Source organism: Hyperolius riggenbachi, chromosome 12 (assembly GCF_040937935.1).
Source record: "Hyperolius riggenbachi isolate aHypRig1 chromosome 12, aHypRig1.pri, whole genome shotgun sequence".
Lineage (NCBI taxonomy): Eukaryota > Metazoa > Chordata > Amphibia > Anura > Hyperoliidae > Hyperolius > Hyperolius riggenbachi.
Genome location: NC_090657.1, coordinates 95,549,825 through 95,573,403, shown reverse-complemented (window position 1 = coordinate 95,573,403; position 23,579 = coordinate 95,549,825). Strand labels below are relative to the sequence as shown.

At 44.5% G+C, this 23,579-nt stretch overlaps 1 protein-coding gene across 3 annotated transcripts in view; it reads right to left on the bottom strand.

The window, feature by feature from the left end:
• Positions 1–1,610: 1,610 nt before the first annotated feature.
• Positions 1,611–23,579, bottom strand: part of LOC137541433 (potassium channel subfamily K member 9-like) — a 96,195-nt gene continuing 74,226 nt past the window's right edge. For all 3 annotated transcript variants that reach the window (XM_068262717.1, XM_068262716.1, XM_068262715.1), the window contains one exon: positions 1,611–4,406. In XM_068262717.1, coding sequence (XP_068118818.1) covers positions 3,490–4,406 — 917 coding nt within the window. In that variant the 3' untranslated portion in view covers positions 1,611–3,489. The remainder of the gene's footprint in view (positions 4,407–23,579) is intronic.

The following is a 23,579-nucleotide window of genomic DNA, read 5'->3' as shown; positions in this document are numbered from 1 at the left end:
CACACACACACACACACACACACACACACACACACACACACACACACACACACACACACACACACACACACACACTATACACACACACACACACACACACACACACACACACACACACACACACTATACACACACACACACACACACACACACACACACACACACACTATACACACACACACACACACACACACACACACACACACACACACACACACACACACACACACACACACACACACACACACACACTATACACACACACACACACACACACACACACACACTATACACACACACACACACACACACACACACACACACACACACACACACACACACACACACACACACACACACACACACACACACACACACACACACACACACACACACACACACACACACACACACACACTATACACACACACACACACACACACACACACACACACACACACACACACACTATACACACACACACACACACACACACACACACACACACACACACACACTCTTCCAGTAACCTATTTTGAATACTTTTTATTTATTTTTTTCTCCTTGCTCTTAGCTTGGTATTAGGCTAAGTTCACAGTGCTTTGCATAACACAAGCGTTATAATGAGAGTGAACTGCAATAGAGACTGGACATAGACTAAAAGAGAACCCGAGGACACAGAGGCACATTCTGTATAGAATGAGCAGCCTCTATGTCCTTACAGAGTTCCTCCTGCTTCCCCTCCCTCCCCGGGCTCTGCTGTCCCCCATTAAAAAAATTGCCAGGCTAGCGACACGCAGATTGTCGCTAGTCTGTTATTTAACTCTGCCCTGTAATTCACTGCTGCTCCCCCGCTTCCTGTATAGCACAGCTCCCTGTCAGTGACCTTTCCCTCCCCGCCTCTGTAAGCTTCCTCCAATCGGAAGCAGCGCTGAATGACAGGGCAGAGGTGAATAACAGACTAGCGACAATCTGCGTGTCGCTAGCCTGGCGATTGGGGGGGGGGGGGTAACTTATCAAACCCACCTCGGGTGCTCTTTAATACAAAGCCTGCAATGCAGCAAGTTACAATAAAGCGATCAGTTACAATGCATCACTGTGAATAGGCCCCATAGAATTGTATGGGTAGTGAGTTGACATGCAGAATTATTCTGAAACGCAACTGATCACTGTGAATTAGCCTTATTGATAAGATGTGAAAACCTCTCCTGTGAGAAAGCCCAGGTGTTTTACCTCTACTGGCTGCATGTCTGGTACTCCAACTATAGAAGCAAATAAATAACCATTACCTTTTTTAAAAAATAAACCACAACATAAAGCACACTGCAACACATACTCGTCTCTCTTCAGCATACTTTTCAATATTTTTTTTTAATAATTTTTGTGGTTTGTTTTATTGTCCTCTTTCTTTCTTTTTTTTCCTATACTAGTTGCATAACATATTTATTTTTATAATTTGGCAGCTGTTGCCACTTATTTTTATATTTGTTCACTGAACAGAACTTATAAATCATTCATTTGTCTAATATAGTCTCCAGTCTTAGTTGAATAGCCTACAAATGTATTTAGAGCACAGAGAAAGTACTAAAGTTCATATTTTATTTGAAGCACATATTCCATTTAATTTGGTCCATATCAACTCTGTATACACTGAAAGCAGTAAACAAACTGTATATGTATATAGGTATAAATATTCAACCATTATCCACAAAGCAATATGCACAGGGCAAAAAAGCATGACGGTCCTTGCATAGGTAAGACCTTTTATGTTGCAGAGGGGTTTCTTCATCAGGTACAATAATATATTGAGCAGGCAACAGAAATGGAATGTATGGTGTTGGTTTGGCATATGTGATTCATTCTGTTTGGTGCTAATAAAATACACTTAAAAATGTATTATGAACAAATGTTAAAATTTTACAAAAACATATCTCAATTTTTTTTGTTTAAAGCTCCAACCTCTGGTTTAACTTTTTGTTTATGAGTTTATTTTCCTTTTCTGTTTAGCGGAAAAACATACATCTCTTAACCACTTGCGTACCAGCAGTCTTTGGCCCATTATGGACCAGACACTGCTGGTACCAAAAACCGCTGCACACCGACAAATGGCCGCACATACCTGCCACTCTTTCACTGCCGCAGGCTCCTCTCTCTGCCATCGCTATGGAGTTGTGTGAGCCGACCAAGAGCCGCTTTTATTGGCTCCTGACCCTGTCTGTCAATGTAAGCCAATGGAATTGGCTTATAGTGATCACGCAGTCAGGAGCCAATGAAATCTGCTCCTGACCTGCTCACACAGCTCTGCTGTCATATAAACGGCAGGGCAAGTGAACTGGGGCGGGGGAAAGCAACGTGATCGTCGTAGCGGCAGATATGTGCGGTTTCCGAAGCAGTCAAATCTACCCCCTTTCAGAGCCGCAGCGCCCCCTGCAGGATGTAGATTCGTAGTGCTTTGTTTTGAAAGCCGTTAAAAACAAGCAACATAGGGGCTGTTCACATCACAAATGCAGACGGCCACGCATGCGAACGCACGCCATCCGCGTTGGTATGCGTTGCTTGGCTGATCCCATCACTGAAAAGTGAATGGGACAGCCGCGCGTTTTTGCAAAATCTGCGTGCAGCATGCGTTCCCGGACCGCACAGGTCCGGAACGCATGCAGTGTGAACATCAGACAGTGCACTCTATGCACTGTCTGATGTCGTGCGTGTCGGCCACCTGCACGCGTTTCCAAAACGCGGCTGGAAACGCGTGCAGTGTGAACGGCCCCTAAAGCCTGATGCACACCTTCAAGTTTGATAGGCTATTCGCTGATCAATTTTACTACCTATATGTAGTATGAGTGTTTACCAACACAATCTGCTCATAGTATTCAAAGTCTGCTGGCCCTCATACTACATGAATGGCGGTAAAATTGGTCAGTCATTGGCCAATCATAAGGTGTGTACCAGACTTTAGCCACATTCTCTACATAGCAATAAAACAAGAACCTAGCTGTCCATAAAAAACCTGCAAGTGAAGCAGTTAGAGCTGCATTAAATATAATGTTTCCAATACATGATATTGAGTGTTATCCTGATTGAATAAAAAACATTAAATAAGAAAAAAACAAACACCTTTATTTGACTTCTGTCATTTCTTATTATATCTTCTTTCAGTTTGCACGAAGCAATACATTTCTAATACTTACCATTAAAAATAATTGTATGAGTAACTAGCTGCACAGAGCATGAGCAATTGTTACTTATTTTCCACACAGACACTAATTGAGTGATTGACAGTAGTTTTGACTCTCCCAATATGACAAGTCTCTATTAGCATAACTGTCTTATGTGTAAAATAAAAGAAAGAAAGTGGAAATAAGTTCTATTAATTCTAGAACAGTGTGAGCTGAACTGAAGGATCTGCTTATTTTTCAACACAAGAAAATCAATTTAGTACCAAGCATAATAAAAAAAAGGAAACAAAAATGAAAGTCACAACACAATTCCTTAAAATGATTTTCTTCTCGCCCTGAAATGGTCTGTGTAACACTGGTTGTCTGGTGAAAAAATGCTGTCAGGAGATGAGAAACCAGTGTTATCCCGAGCACTTAATGAAATTTCATCAATTTTAAAAGAGATTGAGTTGTAGTAAACGGGGTTTGTGTGGCAGGTCAGAGTCTCATGATGAGATATAGCAGGACTGTCACAAAATGGAGACCTATAACACATACAGGTGCAAAAAGAACCGTCTCGAGAGGTGGCAATTGAAGATCTACGTCTTCCTCTCTCATTGTCATCCTGCATAAGTGGTATGAGATTTATCTGGCTTGTCGCATCACCTACTGGAAGAAATATTGAACTCCGACTCCTGGCGTCCATTTTTGACTGGAGGCCGATGGCATTCTGTGCCCTCCGCAAGGAAGCTCTCTCTTCTGCGTCACGTCTTTCATCCTCAGAGTTCATGGTCAAGAAGCGAAGGACAACCAAGTTAAGAAAGGCCCCGATAACCGTCAGTCCTACAAGAATATACATGAAACTAAATGCTACATATGGTGGTTTCTTCTGCAGTGCCTCGTTTTTCTGGAGGGCAACAAAGTCTCCAAACCCGATAGTTGTAAGCGTGATAAAACAATAGTAGTAAGAGTGAAAAAATGTCCATCCTTCAAAGTATGAAAAGGCAGCTGCTCCAATGCCAAGCGTACCGATGCAAGACAGGAATCCCACTAACACCATATTCTCCATGGAGACCTCAGTCTTCCTCATGCGGAAACATTTTTTCAGCTTCTTTAGTAAGAACCTGACGAATGTGTTCATGCGTTCACCCAGACTTTGGAACATGACCAGGGTGAGTGGAATCCCGAGGACAGCATAGAACATGCAGAAGACTTTTCCAGCATCAGTGCCAGGGGCAGCATGACCATATCCTGAAAAAGAGCACAGAATGCTTTAAGTTAGGTTATTTTAATCAAACATCCTGATGGGGTAAGAGCATGGTTCTAAAGGACGACTCAAAGGGTATTCCTCATCTTGAAGTGTATATTTATTCAATTAAGACATGCTTTTGCTGCTCAGTTTGGTCGTGACACAGTCAGACTTATCACTACTGAGATAGAAGAAATAATATCTAATAATAATTTGATGAGGCCGTTGTCTGTTATATATCAAAATACTATTCTATTAACCAAGACGCATGTCACAGCGTTTAACCACTTAAGGATCACAGACTTAAACCCCCCTAAAGACCAGGCCATTTTTCACAAATTAGGCCACTGCAGCTTTAAAATGAACCAGAGATGAAGCACCCTCATGTATTTTACCATATATATATATCAGTGGGAACATTAGAGAAAACACCTACCATGCTCTCTGTTTAATTCTTCAGTGCTCAGTCTGCTTCTAATCAGCCCTGAATAAAATCCCTGACTAAGCATTCAGTCTGGCTTTGCTCAGGAATCATTATAGCTGCGTCTGTCTTCCCTGATGTCTTTTCAAGCCCAAGCCTGCCCCCTTCTGGCTCTGCTATAATGATTCCTGAGCAAAGCCAGACTGAATGCTCAGTCTGGGATTTTATCAGGGATGATTAGAAGCAGGCTGAGTGTGAGGAAACACGGAAAAGCCGCCGCAAAGGCTCAGAGTGAGGCGGCTGTTTCCGCGTCTAACATGGCGGCACAACGCGGAGATACCGCTGCATGCCGCATGGGCAGAGCGGCGGATTCCGCATTGGAGGCGGCGGATTGCACGCAGGGTGAAGCAGCTGACATTGCGGCCGGACGCGGGGGAAACCACCGCTCGCTTAGTCGGGGGTTACATTGCAAGACATGTCTGGTGTGGCTGGGACTGCTAGTCCACATAGGTTCAGAAGGACGCGCGCACGCGCTGAGAGGCAGAGCTTATATGACAGCCAGAAAAGGGTCAGCTGACCAGGCGGGTCAGCTGACAATTTCACCACTTGCCATTGGTCCAGCACTTAGGGGAGGCGCTGGCCAGCGCTTTACTATATACTGGGTGCTGGTCATTCTCTGGTTGTCTGCCGTTGCGATCACAATGTGGTAGCACTCAGACCTTGTCTGTATCTGTGTTCTAGCATAGTTTCCAAAGGTGTTGACATCAAGGCGCTTACACCTTAGCATTAGGAACATTGAATTGTATTATTTGTTATGACCTTCTGCCTGCCTGACTATTCTTCTGAACTCTGATCTTGTACCTTGCTATTTCTGATATCCTGTTGCCAAACTCTGCTCGTTCCTGGACTCTGTATTTGCCTCCTGATCCTGTACTTTGCTATTCTGATACTCCGTTGCCAAACCCTGTCTGTTATTTGGATTCCGTATCTGCCTCCTGAATCTGTACCTTATCTGTCTGTGTGTTAACGACCTGACTTGCCGACCTCGAGAACTGGCCTTACTGTTAGAGGCAGTTCCCAGACCTGTTAGTGACACCCTCTCACTCGGGTGTCACTCACGCTCTGACCTTCCTACCTTCAGCCTAGCTCCTCCCTCCTGGAGAGTCTAGGCCATACTTCTGGTGTAGTACTCAAAGTATACTGTTGCATCTAAACACTCACTTGTTCTCCCTGGTGTCCAGAGGTTAGTGTATATATCTGATTATCGGTGATACTGCAGATCACCAATAATCGGGTATATTCTGTATTTCTGGTGAGACTGCAGTTCACCGGTAATCAGACCCTCTCTGTGTTACACCGATCGTTACACTGAGCAGTGAAAAATGAAACAGAGAGCAGGGTAGGTGTTTTCTCTAATGTTCCCACTGATATATATGGTCAAATATATGAGGGTGCTTCGTCTCTGGTTCACTTTAAGACCTCGCTGCAGGGCCGCACAACTTGGCAAACAAGTGATTCTCCCGGCTCCTCCCCCCCCTTTTCTGCCCACCAACAGAGCTTTTTGTTGGTGGGGTCTAATCGCTCCCAGGATGTTTATTTTTCTGTAAATATTATTTGTTTTATTTTCTGTCTTTTTTTTTTTATCCCCCCCCCTGCAAGCCAATTCACTGATCAGCTGTCATAGGCTTCAGCCTATGACAGCAGATCACCCCTGAGCCTGCCGGAGGGACCTGGCTGTCCCCAGTACAGCGCTTCCTTAGATCGCAGTGCTGTATGGAGTAAATAGACGGTGGTTTTGCTGTCTAAAAGTCTCCTAGCGGCGATCGCTGATGGGAGGCTGATGGCGTAGTAGAGCTCAGTCATCCAAGCGGAGATGCACGTGCGATCTCCTGCAAATCCCTGCCCCAGGACTTCACACCGATTGGCGCTAGGCAGTCCTGGGGCTGCCGCCATGGACACGCCCCTCAGCGTGACGCGGTTGGCATCCAGTTAAACAGCCATGGCTGGATGTTCTTCCGGGTTTGGATGATGACTGAGAGGACATGTGGTTCAAATCCTTTGAATATTTAATTGCCACACGTGACAAATATGTTGCAATGCAGTGTAGGTAGTTGGGAACATGCGATTCCCGCAGGTGGGGGAGAACAATCTGATGTCAGAGATCGCCAAAGATCCGTCGTGCCGGATCATTAGCAGATATCATGTTGACACTGTACACACGCTGGTCTGGCTCACGATTTTCGGCCATGGCGGTCTTTATCATCTACCACGGCTGAGTTCAGACCACCAGGTTTATGTAGCTTAAGAAGCACTAAGGTATAAAATGGCAAGGGCCCCACAACTTAACTCTGGTTTGAGTTTATTCTAGTGGAAATGAAATATCAACAGCCTTCTTTGGTTTCTTGGAGGGCATACTGGTTTACCATGACTTCACACTACTGCTGGCCACCATGATGTGTGGTTCAGACCCATTTACTATATCTGAAAGGGGACAGACACCCAAAACACAAAAATCAGAGTAATCTGACTTCCTAATTTTGTTTTAGCATACAGCACCACTCTGGTGTGAGTGGCTCAATATATTTAGTACAGCCAACATTGGAAGGTGCTGATGATCTTTGAACACAATGGCCTCAATTCACTAAGCTTATCTCCTGTCTTTAATAACTCTTCTAGAGTTGTTACCATGGTGATAAGGCATGTAGTATTAAGGAAACGTTTTACCTCAGGCAAACTTAAAGTTAACTCTTCTGTCTTTAAAGGGATACTGTAGGGGGGTCGGGGGAAAATGAGCTGAACTTACCCGGGGCTTCTAATGGTCCCCCGCAGACATCCTGTGTTGGTGCAGCCACTCACCGATGCTCCGGCCCCGCCTCCAGTTCACTTCTGGGATTTCTGACTTTAAAGTCAGAAAACCACTGCGCCTGCACGCCCGTGTCCTCGCTCCCGCTGATGTCACCAGGAGTGTACTGCACAGACACAGACCATACTTGATGACATCAGCGGGATCGAGGACACAGCAACGCAGGCGCAGTGGTTTTCAGACTTTAAAGTCTGAAATTCCAGAAGTGAACCGGAGGCGGGGCCGGAGCATCGGTGAGTGGCTGCGTGGGCACAGGATGTCTGCGGGGGACCATTAGAAGCCCCGGGTAAGTTCAACTCATTTTCCCCCGACCCCCCTACAGTATCCCTTTAAGTTAACTCTTTAATCCTTAAAATAACTCCAGAGTTAAAGACAGGCTGTTCATTAACTGCGTGTGAAAATAACTACAGAGGAGGTAACTTAACTACAGAGGAGGTAAATTAACTACAGAGGAGGTAACTTAAAGAGACTCTGTAACATGAAAAACATCCCCTGGGGGGTACTCACCTCGGGTGGGGGAAGCCTCGGGATCCTAATGAGGCTTCCCACGCCGTCCTCTGTCCCACGGGGGTCTCGCCGCAGCCCTCCGAACAGCCGGCGACTGTGCCGACTGTCAGTTTAATATTTACCTTTGCTGGCTCCAGCGGGGGCGCTGTGGCGACTTTCGGCACGGAAATAGACGGAAATACCCGATCTCCGTCGGGTCCGCTCTACTGCGCAGGCGCCGGAAACTTGCGCCTGCGCAGTAGAGCAGACCCGACGGCGATCGGGTATTTCCGCCTACTTCGGCGCCGACAGCCATCAGAGCGCCTGCGCAGGAGCCAGGAAGGTAAATATTGCGTCACCGCTGTACGGAGGGCTACAGCGAGACCCCTAAGGGACGCAGGACGGCGTGGGAAGCCTCATTAGGATCCTGAGGCTTCCCCCACCCGAGGTGAGTACCCCCCAGGGGCCGTTTTGTCGTTACAGTTCCTCTTTAAGGAATGAAGAGATAAGGTAACTCTCTTACTGTGTGGAGGTAAGTTTTCTCTTGCCTTATTATCTCCAGCATGATCTTAGTGAACTGAGGCCAATGAATTGCCTGGTAGAAGAAGCTTTGGGGGTGCAGAAGGAACTGTGAAAAAGGCTTCTGCAATTTAAACTCACTCTAGCGTGCTTCTGTCACTCTCCAGTCCGTGCAGACAGGAAGAGGATTCATATTTTGTCTTGGTGTCTCGTTTACATGACGCCCTGCAGCAAAATGAGGCGCCACTAGAGGGCGTCATACAAATGAGACTCCAAGGCAAGCTCTGCTGAAGCAATAAGACTCCGAGGCAAGCTCTGCTGTGCAAATGCTGAGGGGCTCTCAGAGAGTGTGAATGAGGGGGGTCTTTTATATTGCCATCCCCACAGTGCTATACATGTGATATTTAAGTTAGGGTGGATAGTATTTTATGTTGGAGGGAGGAATATAGTTTGGTTGGGGGGCAAAACGTATTATCGGTAATTGCCTACAGCCCTGCTCTGTCAGGTTCACCATTGAAACTTATCAGCCCTGAGCACTGAAAGCTGCAGCTCTACAGTGCTGGATTTGAGTCCCACCAGCCCAATGGAGTTTGTATTTTGTACTGTGTTTACCAAAACATTACCAATCTGGCCTTCCTGATTGCCTATTCTAGACTGCCACTAAATGCATGTATATGCATAATGTGTATGCACTCAATGGAAGTCAACAGGAATGCAAACATTTTTAAGCACTTCTGTACCTCAAGTTTTTTCCCATTCATTTGGTAATAACTTTATCGCTACTTATCACACTGAAATGATCTATATAATAATTTTTGCGGGACAAACTAGCCTTTCTTTGGGCAGTACGTTTTGCTAATAATTATAATATTTTATATGCATTTTACAGGGAAGAAGAAAAAAAATCACAATTTCTCAGCTTTCAGCCATTGTAGTTCAAAAATAAAATGTACTATTGTAGATCTAACAGACACCATTTATATATTTGTCACGGTTATTACAACATTTAAATTGTGTCCCTATTGCAATGTATGGCGATAATATTTTATTTTGGGGTAGGGGTGGAAGGAGTTAAAAAATAATGAAAATGTTTTTAATTTTTCTATGGGAAAGTGTATAATGGTGTATCTGGATACTTTCTGGCCACTTTTTGCTATACTAACTCCATGTTAGTAACTCCGTGTTCTAAAAATAGAACAGAAAAACAGAACCAAGTGTTTACATGTGTTTACAGATGTTTTATATACAGGGAAGCGTGGCAGAAGTAAAAAAAGTGGTTAAAGTTGTAAGCAGTAGCAGTGCAGTGTGCATATGGGGAAAATAATCTGACACACTTCCTGTGAGAACGCGGAAAAGCCGCCGCGGTTGCTCAGAGCAAGGCGGCTGAATCCGCGTCCAACGTGGCAGGTTGCGCGCGTGGGCCTGCATCTACTAGCATGACTGAACGCGGAGAAACCACCGCATGTCCTGAGAACAAGGCGACGGATTCCGCGTCCGACGCGGCGGTTTGCACGCATAGGCCTACATCTGTCAGTATGGCTGAACGCGGAGAAACCGCCGCATGCTCTGATAGCGGTGCGGCTGGTTCCGCGCCCAGCACAGCGGATGGTTTACAGCGCATGTCTGGTGTGGCTGGGACTGATAGTCCACACAGGTTCAGAAGGACGCGCTGAGAGGCAGAGCGTTTATGACAGCCAGAAGGGAGTCAGCTGACCAAGGGAGTCAGCTGACCAAGCCGGTCAGCTGACAATTCAACCAGTTCCCATTGGTCCAGCACGTAGGGGAGGCGCTGGAGAGCGCTATAGTATATATACTGGGTGCTGGTCATTTCTCTGGTGTCTGCCGTTGCGATCACTACGTGGAAGCACTCAGACCTTTTTGTCAGATTCTGTGTTATTCTCTAGACCAGTTCCAGGGTGTTGATGATCACAGACCTCACACCCCAGATTAGGAATACTGTATATTATCTGTGTTATTCTTCAGACTAGTTCCAGGGTGTTGATGACTACGGAGCTCACACCCAAGACTAGGAATTAGCTTTACCATCCTGTTATACTTCAGACTAGTTCCAGGGTGTTGATGATCAAGGAGCTCACACCTAAAGACTAGACATTGTTTTTTTTTTTTTAAAATATTCTTTATTTTGAAAGAAAAAAGAAAAAGGCGGTACAGATAATGAAACGTGTACAGAACCATATATTATAGATACAATAAAGACGTTACTATCGGTGGGTACAGGGAGGGAACAGACGGACTCCCGCTATTTATAACATCAAAAGGTATAGTGCTGCACATCTAGAATCTAGAATCCAGGCGCTCACCCCCCACCCCTAGTCATCTAAGGATCTGAAGGGGAATTGGGAGAGTATCACAAATCTTGCTTTTATCAATGGGATATGATCCAATACATTATATACCAAATAGCATTTTGTGTTATTTGCGTTGTGATACTTTATTGAGGAATGAGACTATAGCTCTGTTCACGAAGAGGATATTTACTATGAAGTAATGTAAGAAGGAAAGGAGGAAGAACGAAAAAAGGAGAAAGAAGAGTAGAAGAAAAGAGAAGAGAAAGTGAGTGTAATCCCCAGAGAGCAAGCTCCGTGAGGATCAAAAAAAAAAAAAAAAAAAGAAGTAAAGGTGATATCAGAGGACCCGCACCGACCCGACCCAGTTGACCCCATGCTAACTAAAATGCTCACACCAGTTTACCCGAGGGCCCAAAATGTCCCCTCCGTGAAGGGCAAGGAGTGCCGCTCATGAGTCTAATGTAATCTGTTTATAGTCATCTGATTCCAAGAATATGTTCCAGTGAATCCAGGTTTGGGAGAAGACCTCCTCTCTATTGTATAGTGTGTGAGTCATGGACTCCATCTGGTATATATATTTTATTTCGTTAACCCACTCTCTTATTGTTGGAACATTTCTGGATTTCCAGTGTCTGGCAATGAGTACTCTTGCTGCTTGAATCAAGTGACGGGACAAGGAACGTTTAAATTTTTTGACGGGCTTAGGAGTGTTATGTAGTAGGTAATATGAGGGGTCGTCTACTGGGTCACCATCAGTTAAAATTTTTATGTATTTCTGTATCTGTTTCCAGAATAGCTGTATGAGTTCACAATTCCAAAAGATGTGAAGCAGAGTTCCCTCATCTTTCCCACATCTCCAACAACTAGAGCTAGTGTTAGGATACATTTTATGGAGTCTGTTAGGGGTCAGATACCACCTAGCCAAAATCTTATAATTAGATTCCTTGATTCGGGATGAAAGTGAGGCCTTTTGATTAAGCATGAGTATCTTTTGCCAGCGGTCGTTTGTTAATGAGCAATTGAGATCAGATTCCCATTTGGCTTTTAGTTCTGAGGACCAGGTGGTGTCAGTGATCAATAGCTGATAAATCGTGGAGAGGGTCTTTCTAGGGATGCCTATGGAGAAACATATATTCTCCAGGGAAGTCATTGGTCTGGATAACTGTTCTCTATTTCCTAATGATCTAAGAAAGTGAATAAGACTAGACATTGTTGATTAATTGTTATGACCTTCTGCTTTCCTGACTTCTCTTCTGATCTCTGATTTGGTACTTCGCTATATCTGATACTCCGTTGCCAAACCTTGCTTGCCTTAGGATTACGAATCAGTCTCTTTCCTCTGTATCTGATCTGTCTATCTGTTGTCGACCTGGCTTGTCCGACCTCGAGAACTATCTCCTCTGTTTAGAGATAGTTCACAGATCAAACAGTGACACTCCACCAAAGGTGTCACTCACACTCTGGTCCTTCCCACTCTCAGCCTGACTCATCCCCTTGGGGAGCCTCAGGCCATTGGAAGGAGCCTGTTCTTTGGGCAGTATCTCTTACTGCCTTGCACCCTCTATACGGGTGTTCTCCTCAAAGTATTACTGTTGCACCAAACACTCATATTACTCAGGTGTCCAGAGGTTAGAGATATATCTGATTATCGGTGATACTGCAATCATCAATAATCGGGTATATATCTGTATTCTCGGTGATACTGCAGATCACCGATAATCGGATCCTCTCTGTGTTACACCGATCATTACACTTCCTGTTCGGCAGTGTGCATGTGACTGAAGGGTAACAATTTCTGGCATTTGATGTCACTGGGTAATACAAGACGTATATAAGACGTTCTGGGGTCTTTTCTCTGATGCCGCAGTGTGCCGCAACAACCAAACTGTAAGTAATGGTGCGGTGTGATGTGCTTTGGTAGGCTCTTATGCCATGTGCCAATACCACTACACAAAATGTGAAAGGAGCCTGAAACTGGTCATAATGAATGCATGCAGAGGATTGCAGATTGATTAGACTGAGCTACTGTGAAGTGTTCTATATACTATAAAAGGACCAAAACAAAATCATAATAAAGCTGTATAAATACAGGCCCTACCTAAAAAACAATATAAATGTGCTTAGATTTTGTCACAGCACATCATTGCATAACCACCCATAATACAATGACTAAAATAACCATAGTACACGGCAATAGATGTAGACTACTGCTAGCAAAGCAGCCACACATAGATGTGTGAATACTGAGTGCTACACGTTTCTACCACGTGTTTCCTTCTAGACCAAACATCTGATTTCCAACCAGACCCAGACTTGCTGCTGAGAGCAAATCTTATTTTCAGACCTGCAAACACGCACTCTCCTTCCTGCTATTTATAGCCCATCAGTAAGCAGGTGTGAAACCAATCCTCGTTATTTATTTTATTCCTGCAATTACCATGATATCCAACCAAAACCGGCAGCAATCGATTCATTTAACAGCAAACTGATGAATTCTAAATTGGACTACATAGATTACATATGGTCTATATTGTTTGCCCTTGCTAATAGAGTGATGCAATAATGTATACAATACATGTTGCTTTATGTATATTTTAGTGATAAAACACATTTGGATACCATATATACTTAAAAACAACAAAAAAACACATTAAGAATCAAATCATGGTTTAGATTCAAGGCAGTTGCCATGGTCACTCTGCCCTCCACTCTCCTTCTCCCACCTGCAGAACATATGCAATGTGCTAGGGGAATGTGTACAGTTGCCTTTCCTCACTCCTGCAATCAGGACTCCAGTCCACTGCCTATGGGCTGGTGCACACTACAAGAGCATTTCTAAGCACTTTGTGATTTTAAAAGCTCTTGCTAATGTTATCCTATGTGTGTGTTTTCACTGGAGCAATGTGATTTTGTAAAAATCTCCTATACGGCTGCTAGTAATGTATCCCTAGGGATACATTCAAACTGCAGGGTTTGCGATTTCGATCAATCGCAAACGCGCTGAATTGGGGCAATTACGCTGTGATTCTCGTTCTATTGACGGGAATCCCGGGTGCAGATCGCTAGATTTTGCTGCCGAATCGTGATCGCCGGGAAGTGGAGGGCAAGCGCCCAATGTGAATCGGCCCATAGCATCGCATTAGCTAGAGCTTCTAAATTTCTAGCGCTTAACCACTTGAGGACTGTGGAGTTAAACCCCCCCTAGTGACCAGGACATTTTTTACTAAAATGGCCACTGCAGCTTTAAGGCCTAGCTGCATGGGCCGCACAACTCAGCACACAAGTCATCCCCCCCCTCCCCTTTTCTCCCCACTAATGGAGCTCTCTGTTGGTGGGGTCTGATTCCCCCCCCCCCCCCCCCCCCCCATGTTTATTTTTTTTAAATAAGTATTTATTTTTAAATCTGCCTTTTTTTTAAAATTATTTTTACTCTCTCCCCTCCCTCCCCCCGCCAGCCAATCGGCGTGATCGGCTGTCATAGGCTGTCCCCAGTACAGCGCTGCCTTAGATTGCAGCACTGTACATGTATATTAGACAGCGGTTTCACCGTCTAACAGTCTCCGAGCGGGGATCGCCGCTTGGGGACTGAAGGCAGGGATGCACGCGCGATCTCCTGCTAGCCCCATAGAAGACCGTTCACGCCAATCAGCAAGCAGTTAAAAAGCTCTTGTAGTGTGAATCAGCCCTATCATCCAGTTTTGTGACAATGAGGCTAAACGTGGCAGATTATCCTAAAATGCCCTGTATGTGCCAGAGCTCGCCCACTAAGGTACATGCAAGTAAAGACGGGTCCTTTTTTATTTCATAGATCTTAAATAAGCAAACTAAGCAATGAAAGAGATCGCGAAAAAGGAAAAGGTAATGGAAAAAACCCACAGTCCCGCATACAGCACTGATTGTACAGTCAGTGCCATTCCGCCCACCTTAAATAAGAAAGGGACAATTAAGCCCCCCCGTGGAGTCGGGCAATTTTGGGTGCCTGGAGTCGGAGTTGGGAAAAAATGCACCGACTCCGACTCCTAATGAATTTGTAACTGTAATTAAAATAGAAAATATGATAAAATGTTCTATTTCTCAGATAATAGTCATTAAAAATAATGTATATATACAGTAATAGCTGTGCTTAGTTCACAAAAATGAAATAAACCAATCAAAATTAGATACTTGTGCTGCTTCAATAAAGCAGTCCCCGTATTTTTAAGGTCAGATATACATATCTGATTGTGACTGTATATATGATGTGTACACAGGAATCTCTTATATATACTAAATAACATCTATGCTGTAAGAATACAGCCTGATGTGTAGCTGTGTCACTAATAGAGATGGTCAATGAGATGGAAATAATTCTGCATTGCTGCTGATTTATGCAAATGTATGCACTCCCTTTGCTGATGAAATCAAATAATTTGATATGTTATTAAAATTTGGTTTGGTGACTACAAATTAAAGGGTAACTGAGACGGATGAAAAGTAAAGTTTTATACATACCTGGGGCTTCCTCCAGCCCCCTTCAGGCTAATCAGTGCCTCGCTGTCCTCCACCACCCGGATCTTCTGCTATGAGTCCTGGTAATTCAGCCAGTCAGCGATGTCCGGCCGCATGCCGCTCCCACAGCCAGGAACATTCTGCACCTGCGCAATAGTGCTGCACAGGTGTAGTATGCTCCTGGCGGCAGAGTGTGTGCATGCGCACTACGCCTGACTGGCTCAAGTACCTGGACTCATAGCAGAAGATCCAGGTGGTGGAGGACAACGAGGGACTGATGAACCTGAAGGCGGCTGGAGGAAGCCCCAGGTATGTATAAAACTTTAATTTCATCTGTCTCAGGTTTACTTTGTTACGCAGTAGTACTATACTCTACATATGCACTCCCCCAGAGCTGCAGGGAATCCACTGAGAATGCTGTGCACATTGAACACAGAGGTGTTGTCTGTTTACAATCTCCTCATTCCCCTGCAGAGTACCTGCACATCATTCTTACATGTACCCACACTTAGGGCCGGTTCACACGGACGCTTGGCGGCGTCTACCGTCAAGCGTTCGGGACCCATCGGCTAAACTCTCCCATTCAAGTGAATAGGAGCGTTTAGCATTGTGCGGTTACCGTCGATTGCATAAACGCGGCGTTCTGATCCCGATTTAACGCATCGTTTCGGCCGTCACTAGAAGCCGCATGCAACGTCCAGGGACGGCTAGCCGGCGCGGCTTCATGTCCCCCTGCGGGGACGAGAAACGCCGATCGCGACGATCTCTGTACCGCCGCCACCGAACGGGACGTCACAGGACGACGCGACTTCCTGGCCACCCCAACACCGCCTGCCGTCCGTGTGAACCGGCCCTTACATTGCCTAGGGCCTGATAGATGTTCTTTGTTCCGGTTTGTACCTTTTACAAGTACTCTTACCAAGGACTAGTTTTAGTCTAAAGGGAATAAATATAGTGGTCTACATATCCTTCTCACTTCAGTTGTCTTGAAAAATTCCTAAGCGTTGGCAGTTAAGAGACGAATTTCATGTTACATACTTTTAATCAACAAAATTGTAATATGCAAATTAGAGGAGTCGGAGTCGTGGAGTCGGTGGAATCCTAAACAGCCCTGGTTCTATTCCCTTCATATCAACATATGAAAATAAGAAATGTATATGTTACGGCCAGAACCCGAAGTTTGGCCACTTTGGGTTCTGGCCGGTCAATGTGCAAAGTGGCCGCGGCGGTGCGGCCAATGTTAGAAATGAAATGATTCCAGTAAGATTAATGTATGTTCTGGCCGTCTCGCTGCGGCCAAATGTTTCAAAAGTGAGTTCATTTAATGAAATTAAGCCGGCGGCAATGTAACAAATGAAGCCGCCGGCTTCAGCTCTCTCTCCTCCCCCTTGCCTCTCTCCTATACAATACTGGGCAGCCGGCGGGGACAGGCATGTCCCCCCCAGAGTCGTTTGTCAGAGCAGGGAATCCTGCCGTTCCTGCAGAGCGGGTGCTGGCAGAAGCAATGTCTGCAGCCTCCCCGCTCTGCTGCCCTAACGCGACGAACGACTCTCGGGGACATGCATGTCCCCGCCGGCTGCCCGTAGGAGAGAGAGGCAAGGGGGAGGAGAGAAAGCTGAAGCCGGCGGCTTCATTTGTTACATTGCCGCTGGCTTAATTTCATTAAATGAACTCACTTTTGAAACATTTGGCCGCAGCGAGACGGCCAGAACATACATTAATCTTACTGGAATCATTTCATTTCTAACATTGGCCGCACCGCCGCGGCCACTTCGCACATTGACCGGCCAGAACCCGAAGTGGCCGGCCAGAATGCAAAATGGCCAAACTTCGAGTTCTGGCCGTAACATATACATTGAAAGGATTGGAATAAGGTTTAGAGTCAGTTGAACACAATTTTAGTAGTAAAATACATAGATCTACACGGATCTATACATGAGTCCTAAAAGAGGGACAAATAAGGAAGAAAGAGGGACAGAGGTGTTGGGTTCCCCAAGAGGGACTGTCCCTCCAAAAGAGCGATAGTTGGGAGCTATGGTCTTATAGTACCCCTGAGTTGAGAGAGAGTTTGCTTGCTATTAGTGACGCTTTGTGTGCCACAGCACCATCTCTGTCTAGTATCCCGTGTGGTCCTTGCACTAGTCATCCAAAATCTTCAATCTGTCGAGTATGGGCCAGGAAAATGTGGCAGTTATCCTCCCTAGGAACACCCCCAATCAAGCCCACTTCTACCACATCCGCTTTATGCCATAATTCATAACATATTGAAAAAACCGACCGCATAACTCAACTACTCTAGGTTCCCATCATTGCCTCTTCTGTCCTGTCAACTCTGCTAAACAGGGTCCTTTTTAAAGGGACTCCGAGCACCTCTTATGGGCATGCCTTTAAGACTGATTAGTACTGCAAAGTACTTAAAGAAACACTTAAGCCAGAAAAAAAAATGAGTTTTGCTCACCTGGGACTTTAACAAGCCCCCTGTAGCAGTCCTGTGCCCTCGCAGCCACTCACTAATCCTCTGGTCCCCCGCTGCCAGCTAGTTTCATTTTTGCCGACAGGACTGGCCACGCGTAGCTTCCTGCGCATTCCCGACTGCAATTAGCGTTATTGCGGGCTGCAACGTTTACAAAAATACGCGTTGCCACATATCTATGCGTTGGTAATGCGGCAACGTGTATTTTTGTGCGCATTGCGGCCCGCAATATCGCTAATTGCAGTCAGGAATGCGGAGGAAACTATGCGTGGCCAGTCCTGTCGGCAAAAACAAAACTAGCTGGCAGCGGGGGACCAGAGAATTAGTGAGTGGCTGCGAGGGCACAGGACTGCTGCAGGGGGCTGGTAGAAGCCCCAGGTGAGTAAAACTCATTTTTTTTCTGGCTTAAGTGTCCCTTTAAAGATGCATACCTTTCTGTAGCTTGTGCTCTCCTCTTTCATTTGATGCCTGAATCGCCAATACACTAAACAGTTTTCGTTTGATGTCAATTAAAAAAATCGCTGCTGCCATCTTGGCTATGTTATAACTTCTGGGTCACCCCTGTCTTCTTTGTTAGACTCTGACATGCATGGCCATTGCAAGAGGCTCCTCCAGAAGGGTCATAGCACGATTTTGTTGGGAGTCGTCTGGCTTAAAGGCATGCCAATGAGAGGTGCTCGGAGTCCCTTTAAAAATGTGTTTGTTTAAAATGTGTCTGATTCAGAACAAGATGCCTGCATTTACCTTGTTGATATAGTTTAGATACATGGCTGAATATACTCTGGAAAATATTACTTAAATAGCAACTAAAGCAAGGTCTTAAAATGTAAAACGTGAGTATGGGTCTGCTTTAACCTCCTTGGCGGTAACCCCGTGTGTGACAGGCCCTGCTGGGCCGATTTCCATATTTTATTTTTTTTTGCTGCACGCAGCTAGCACTTTGCTAGCTGCGTGTGCATAACGATCGCCGCTACCCGCCGATTCGCTGCTATCCGCCGCGCCGCCCCCCCAGACCCCGTGCGCTGCCTGGCCAATCAGTGCCAGGCAGCGCTGAGGGGTGGATCGGGACTCCCAATGACTTCCCGTCCCTCCAAGCCCTAGGCTCGCTACATGATTTAAAAAAAAAAAATAATCACAAAAAAAGGCTGTGCTGCCCCCTGGCGGTTTTTAATAGACCGCCAGGGGGGGTGTTAAAGTCAATTTTAATGCATACTGTAGGGAAAGCAAAGCATACAATTTTGTGCATAGCACATGAAGTAATGTTATAGTTTTTTTTCATTACCTGGATGGCTAAGGTTGCCAAACTGTCTTACTGTTCCAATATCAGATGCTGCTTGTCTTGGGGACAGCAAGTCTGTGAGCTATCTAATCCTCTCTCTCCAGTCATCATCCATATGTGGTTGCCAGGGAGGAGACACCACCTAGTTCTTCCCTCTAAGCACAGAGCCCACTTCCTGCCTGTGCTCCAGAGGAGGGAGCAGAGAGGAAGAATAAGGGACACCAGGTGATGTGTCTGTGTGCTGGGAAAGCAACTTTCACTCTCTTCTCAGGTCTACACTTTGAGCACAAATTTTAGGACAGGTTACTGAAATTTCTAAAGGGAACTTCTCTGTAACGGCTGCTGTGAATATGAATATGTAGGAGCAATGGCAATAGCACTAAGACAGTGAACTAGTTTTAAACACTGCTAGTGACAATGAAGTGGAAAAAAAATTATGATATAATGAATTGTATGTGTAGTATGGATAATTAATAGAACATTAATAGCGAAGAAAATAGTCTCATATTTTTATTTTCAGTTAGTTTTTTTTATAACATTGCATCATTCTCTAATATTTGTAACTTACACATTACACTCAGCATTCTAAATCATTTCACAGAGCAGAAAAAAAAGATACAGTGACCTATACTTGAAATAATAAGCTTCAGAAGACAGAGCTCTCTGTCTGGAGCTCAGAGAAGCTCTTTTGCTTAGATAACAACTGGAGTTTCATAACTCTTCCTGCACTGAAAATAATATTAGACTCATATCTCTGCTGCTAATGTTTAATTTTTTAGCTGTACTACACATACATTATATCATAAGTTTATTTTCACTTCAGATTCCCTTTCAATACCATCAAATGGCCCACAATAACTATTCTGCCCACTGACAAGACACCACTGACTGCATGCCTTTTCCATCTGGGTGATACTACTAGAGCCATGAAGCACATTTAATTTTGAAAAGGAAAAAGGATGGCATCCTACATAGTCTTCAAGCTTCAGTTCTCCTTTAAGATTTCTAGAGATGTTAGCAGTCTCCAGAGCAGGTTTCGCTAAACAAAAAACTTTGTGATAACACCCTCATTTACATCAAAATCTGCTACTTAGCAGCAACGGGTAGGAATATGGGTGTAAGAATTTAAATAGGATATGCTTGAATTCGAAGGCCTCCGTTACTTTAACTGAGTTTAGTTAAAGGAGTCTCTCTTTAATGAGAATTACTCTTAGAGGAAAATAGAGGTATTTCCAGAAGCACTGTGGAACACTATGCTTCTGACTCCCCAAGACCGTACACAGACTTCCAGGCCTTGTGGTATAAACATCGGGTGTTTTCATATTTCCTAAAGGTAAACAATGGCCAAGTTCATTAAACAATGTTCTCTTCAGAAAAGGGGACAGGTCTTTGTAAAATGGAATTTTCCAGTGCATGCGCAGTAAAGACTGTGCTTGTCATGCTATCAGGTGTTCTTATCAGCCAATAACAGGCAATGGATTATTGATCCATCCTTGCTGGATGACGTTATATTTAACTCTTTAGAGGCTAGTATAAAATAGCCGATATGGGCTCCAGAGAGCCACTTCTGACTTCCAACTTTCCCTTCAACTCTACTAACTTTCTGTAACTTGTATGCTGTATACACGCTAAGTGCAATGTATCATAGATTATAAGATAAAGCCTGGACCATTCACCAGGGATGGACCAAGTCTGCATGGAACGCATAAGATTCTACAGACTGATTGCTTTGCTGAGGTAAACGAAGAGATAAGATTGCTGCTGATCACATTTGTATATCTGTTTTCACGAATAAACTCCTGAAACTTTGTCGACGTCTAAGCAGTTCTTTCTCCTGTGCTGTTGCTGTGATGAAGTGTCAAGTTATCACACTTTCTGTGATATGGTGCCTCACAAAGGTGCAGTGTTGTTGCCCATAGCAACCAACAAATATTTATTACAATGGGTATAACTGTTCATCTGCTTTCCAGCCACAACACCAGCATTGAAATTAGCTCCAATGTGCTGGAGGTTTGGTGCTGGAGGGAAGACTGTGTAATGGGATCATCAGTTGCGATTAATGTTTACAGTTAGGAGCTGATTAGGACAGTAAGGGTTAGAAGATAGTGTTAGAAGAGGTTAGGTTCAGATATCTGGTTTACAAAGTTTAGTTTGAGCTACAGGAAGGGGTTAAAATTAGTGTTGGTGTTCAAATTCGGCATAACAAATTTGGAACACCTGAATAATGCCAAACATCACACTTCAGTTCTTTTTCAGTACAGAACAAGTGGACAGGGTCAGGGGTCGTTCACTACTTGTGTTTCATGGAGTGTCTCACGTGACTTCGATACTTCCTCCTTCCAAAGCCGGAAGAAAGAAGTATCGGAGTCAGGTGAAACATGCCATGAAGCGAAAGTAGTGAACTCCTCCTGACTCTGTCCGCTTGTTTGGTGCTGAAATGGCACTAGAACTGATTTTCAGCATTATTTGTGTGTTTTCTTTTTTATTTTCTTGCAAACATTTAGTTTAAACCAACTTAGATGCCCAACCAACAAGGAACAGGCTTCATTGCAAGGTTCTCAACATTGGGCTGGGTGACACATCATGGTTTGCAAAAGAAAAGTGTACAAAGTAAAAATTTTGTAGAGCTGAAAGTAAAAAAGGGGGAAAGTAGACTCAAAGAACAGATTGTAGAAAAAGAAGAAAAAAGCAAACCAATGAAAAGTAAATAAAGGGGAGAAAAAGGATAGCAATTCCAGATAGCTTATTGCTCAATACAGAGGTCTGCCTCACGTTTAATTTAAGCCAGTACAAATTAAGGTTCGCCCACCTTTTATCAGAAAGAGAAGTGTTAGGGAAAACTGTGGTATAAGGGATTTCAAGCTGTTAAAGAGTTTGGAGAACCTATGATGCCAGCAGGATAAGTTGGGTATGATCTTTGAAAAAAAACACACAGAGGGACACCGAGAGCCCGATATAGTGTAGTACGTAAGGATTCAGAGTAGAGGCAATGAAAAGTAAGATGTACTCACAAACCAGGGTTACCGCATAGGCAACCACTGTGACGGCAGGTGGGGAGATTAAACCTGTCCCCACTTAGGAATAAGAAGTCGCTCTCTGTAGATAGGAAAAAACGTATACCGTTTTCCGCCCTTCTACCAGGGTGGATAGATAATTGATACAAGTGAACAGAGGCACCAATAAGATAAAACAATGAGATAAAAGTTTTAAAACATGGACGTGGCAGGGGTGGACATCTAGCCACTCCAAAGGACACTCAGGAACGCCAGTGTTAAAGGGTATAACACAAACAAGAATTTATTCATATACTCCACAATTTTCACAACGCGTTTCATGGGTGTGACCCCACTTCTTCAGGCAATACAGTACATAGCAGCAGAGGTCCAGGTCTGCATTTAACGCCCCTGGACCTCTGCTGCTATATACTCCTAACTTTATTGCCTGAAGAAGTGGGGTCACGCGGGAAACTCGTTGTGAAAATTGTGGAGTATATGAATAAATTCTTGTTTGTGTTATACCCTTTAACACTGGTGTTCCTGAGTGTCCTTTGGAGTGGAAGATGTCCACCCCTGCCACGTCCATGTTTTAAAACTTTTATCTCATTGTTTTATCCTATTGGCGCCTCTGTTCACTTGTATCAATTAGGTATGATCTTTGCACCCCAGTTTTGGTTAAGTTCTGATGTAGCAAGGCCCATGAGTGCCAGAGTATCTGTAATACGAGTATGGTTGGGTAACTTTCATTAACCTTTTTAGCAGCCAAATAAAGTAAAACATTTGGCTGCAGGGCCAAATTTTTCCTGCTGCTGGGGAAGTGTGCCCTCCCCAGCCTGGCAGGGAATGCAGAGTGGGCGGATCAGATTTTTTTTCCTCCACTGCGGCAGCAATGTAATTTCCGACATGTTTTCTTGGTTCTGATCACATGATATGATCGGGATCTAGGAGACCATGTCAGCATTACATCACCACCCAGTGGTGGAAAAGGGGTGATAAGATCTTTCATCACCCCTCTTCCACCACTAGGTGGCGCTGTAACGCTGACACGCTCTCCTGGATCTCAATCACATGTCCTATCATGTGATTGGGACCCGGAAGGCATGCCGGAAGTTCAGAGCCGCAGATGGAGGGAGAGAAGAAGCAGTCCGGAACAGATAACTGCTCTCTACCTCCCCCTTTCCGGCAGAGGTCTAGAGTGCAAAGTATTTCGTTTGAAGCTGCTAATGAGTTAAGAATGTGGCAACTTCAGGATCTTGCCTTAACATTTATACACTATCGGTGCATGTAGACATAAAAACTTCATTATTGCAGGGGCAGACATCAAGATGTGCCAAACTCTAC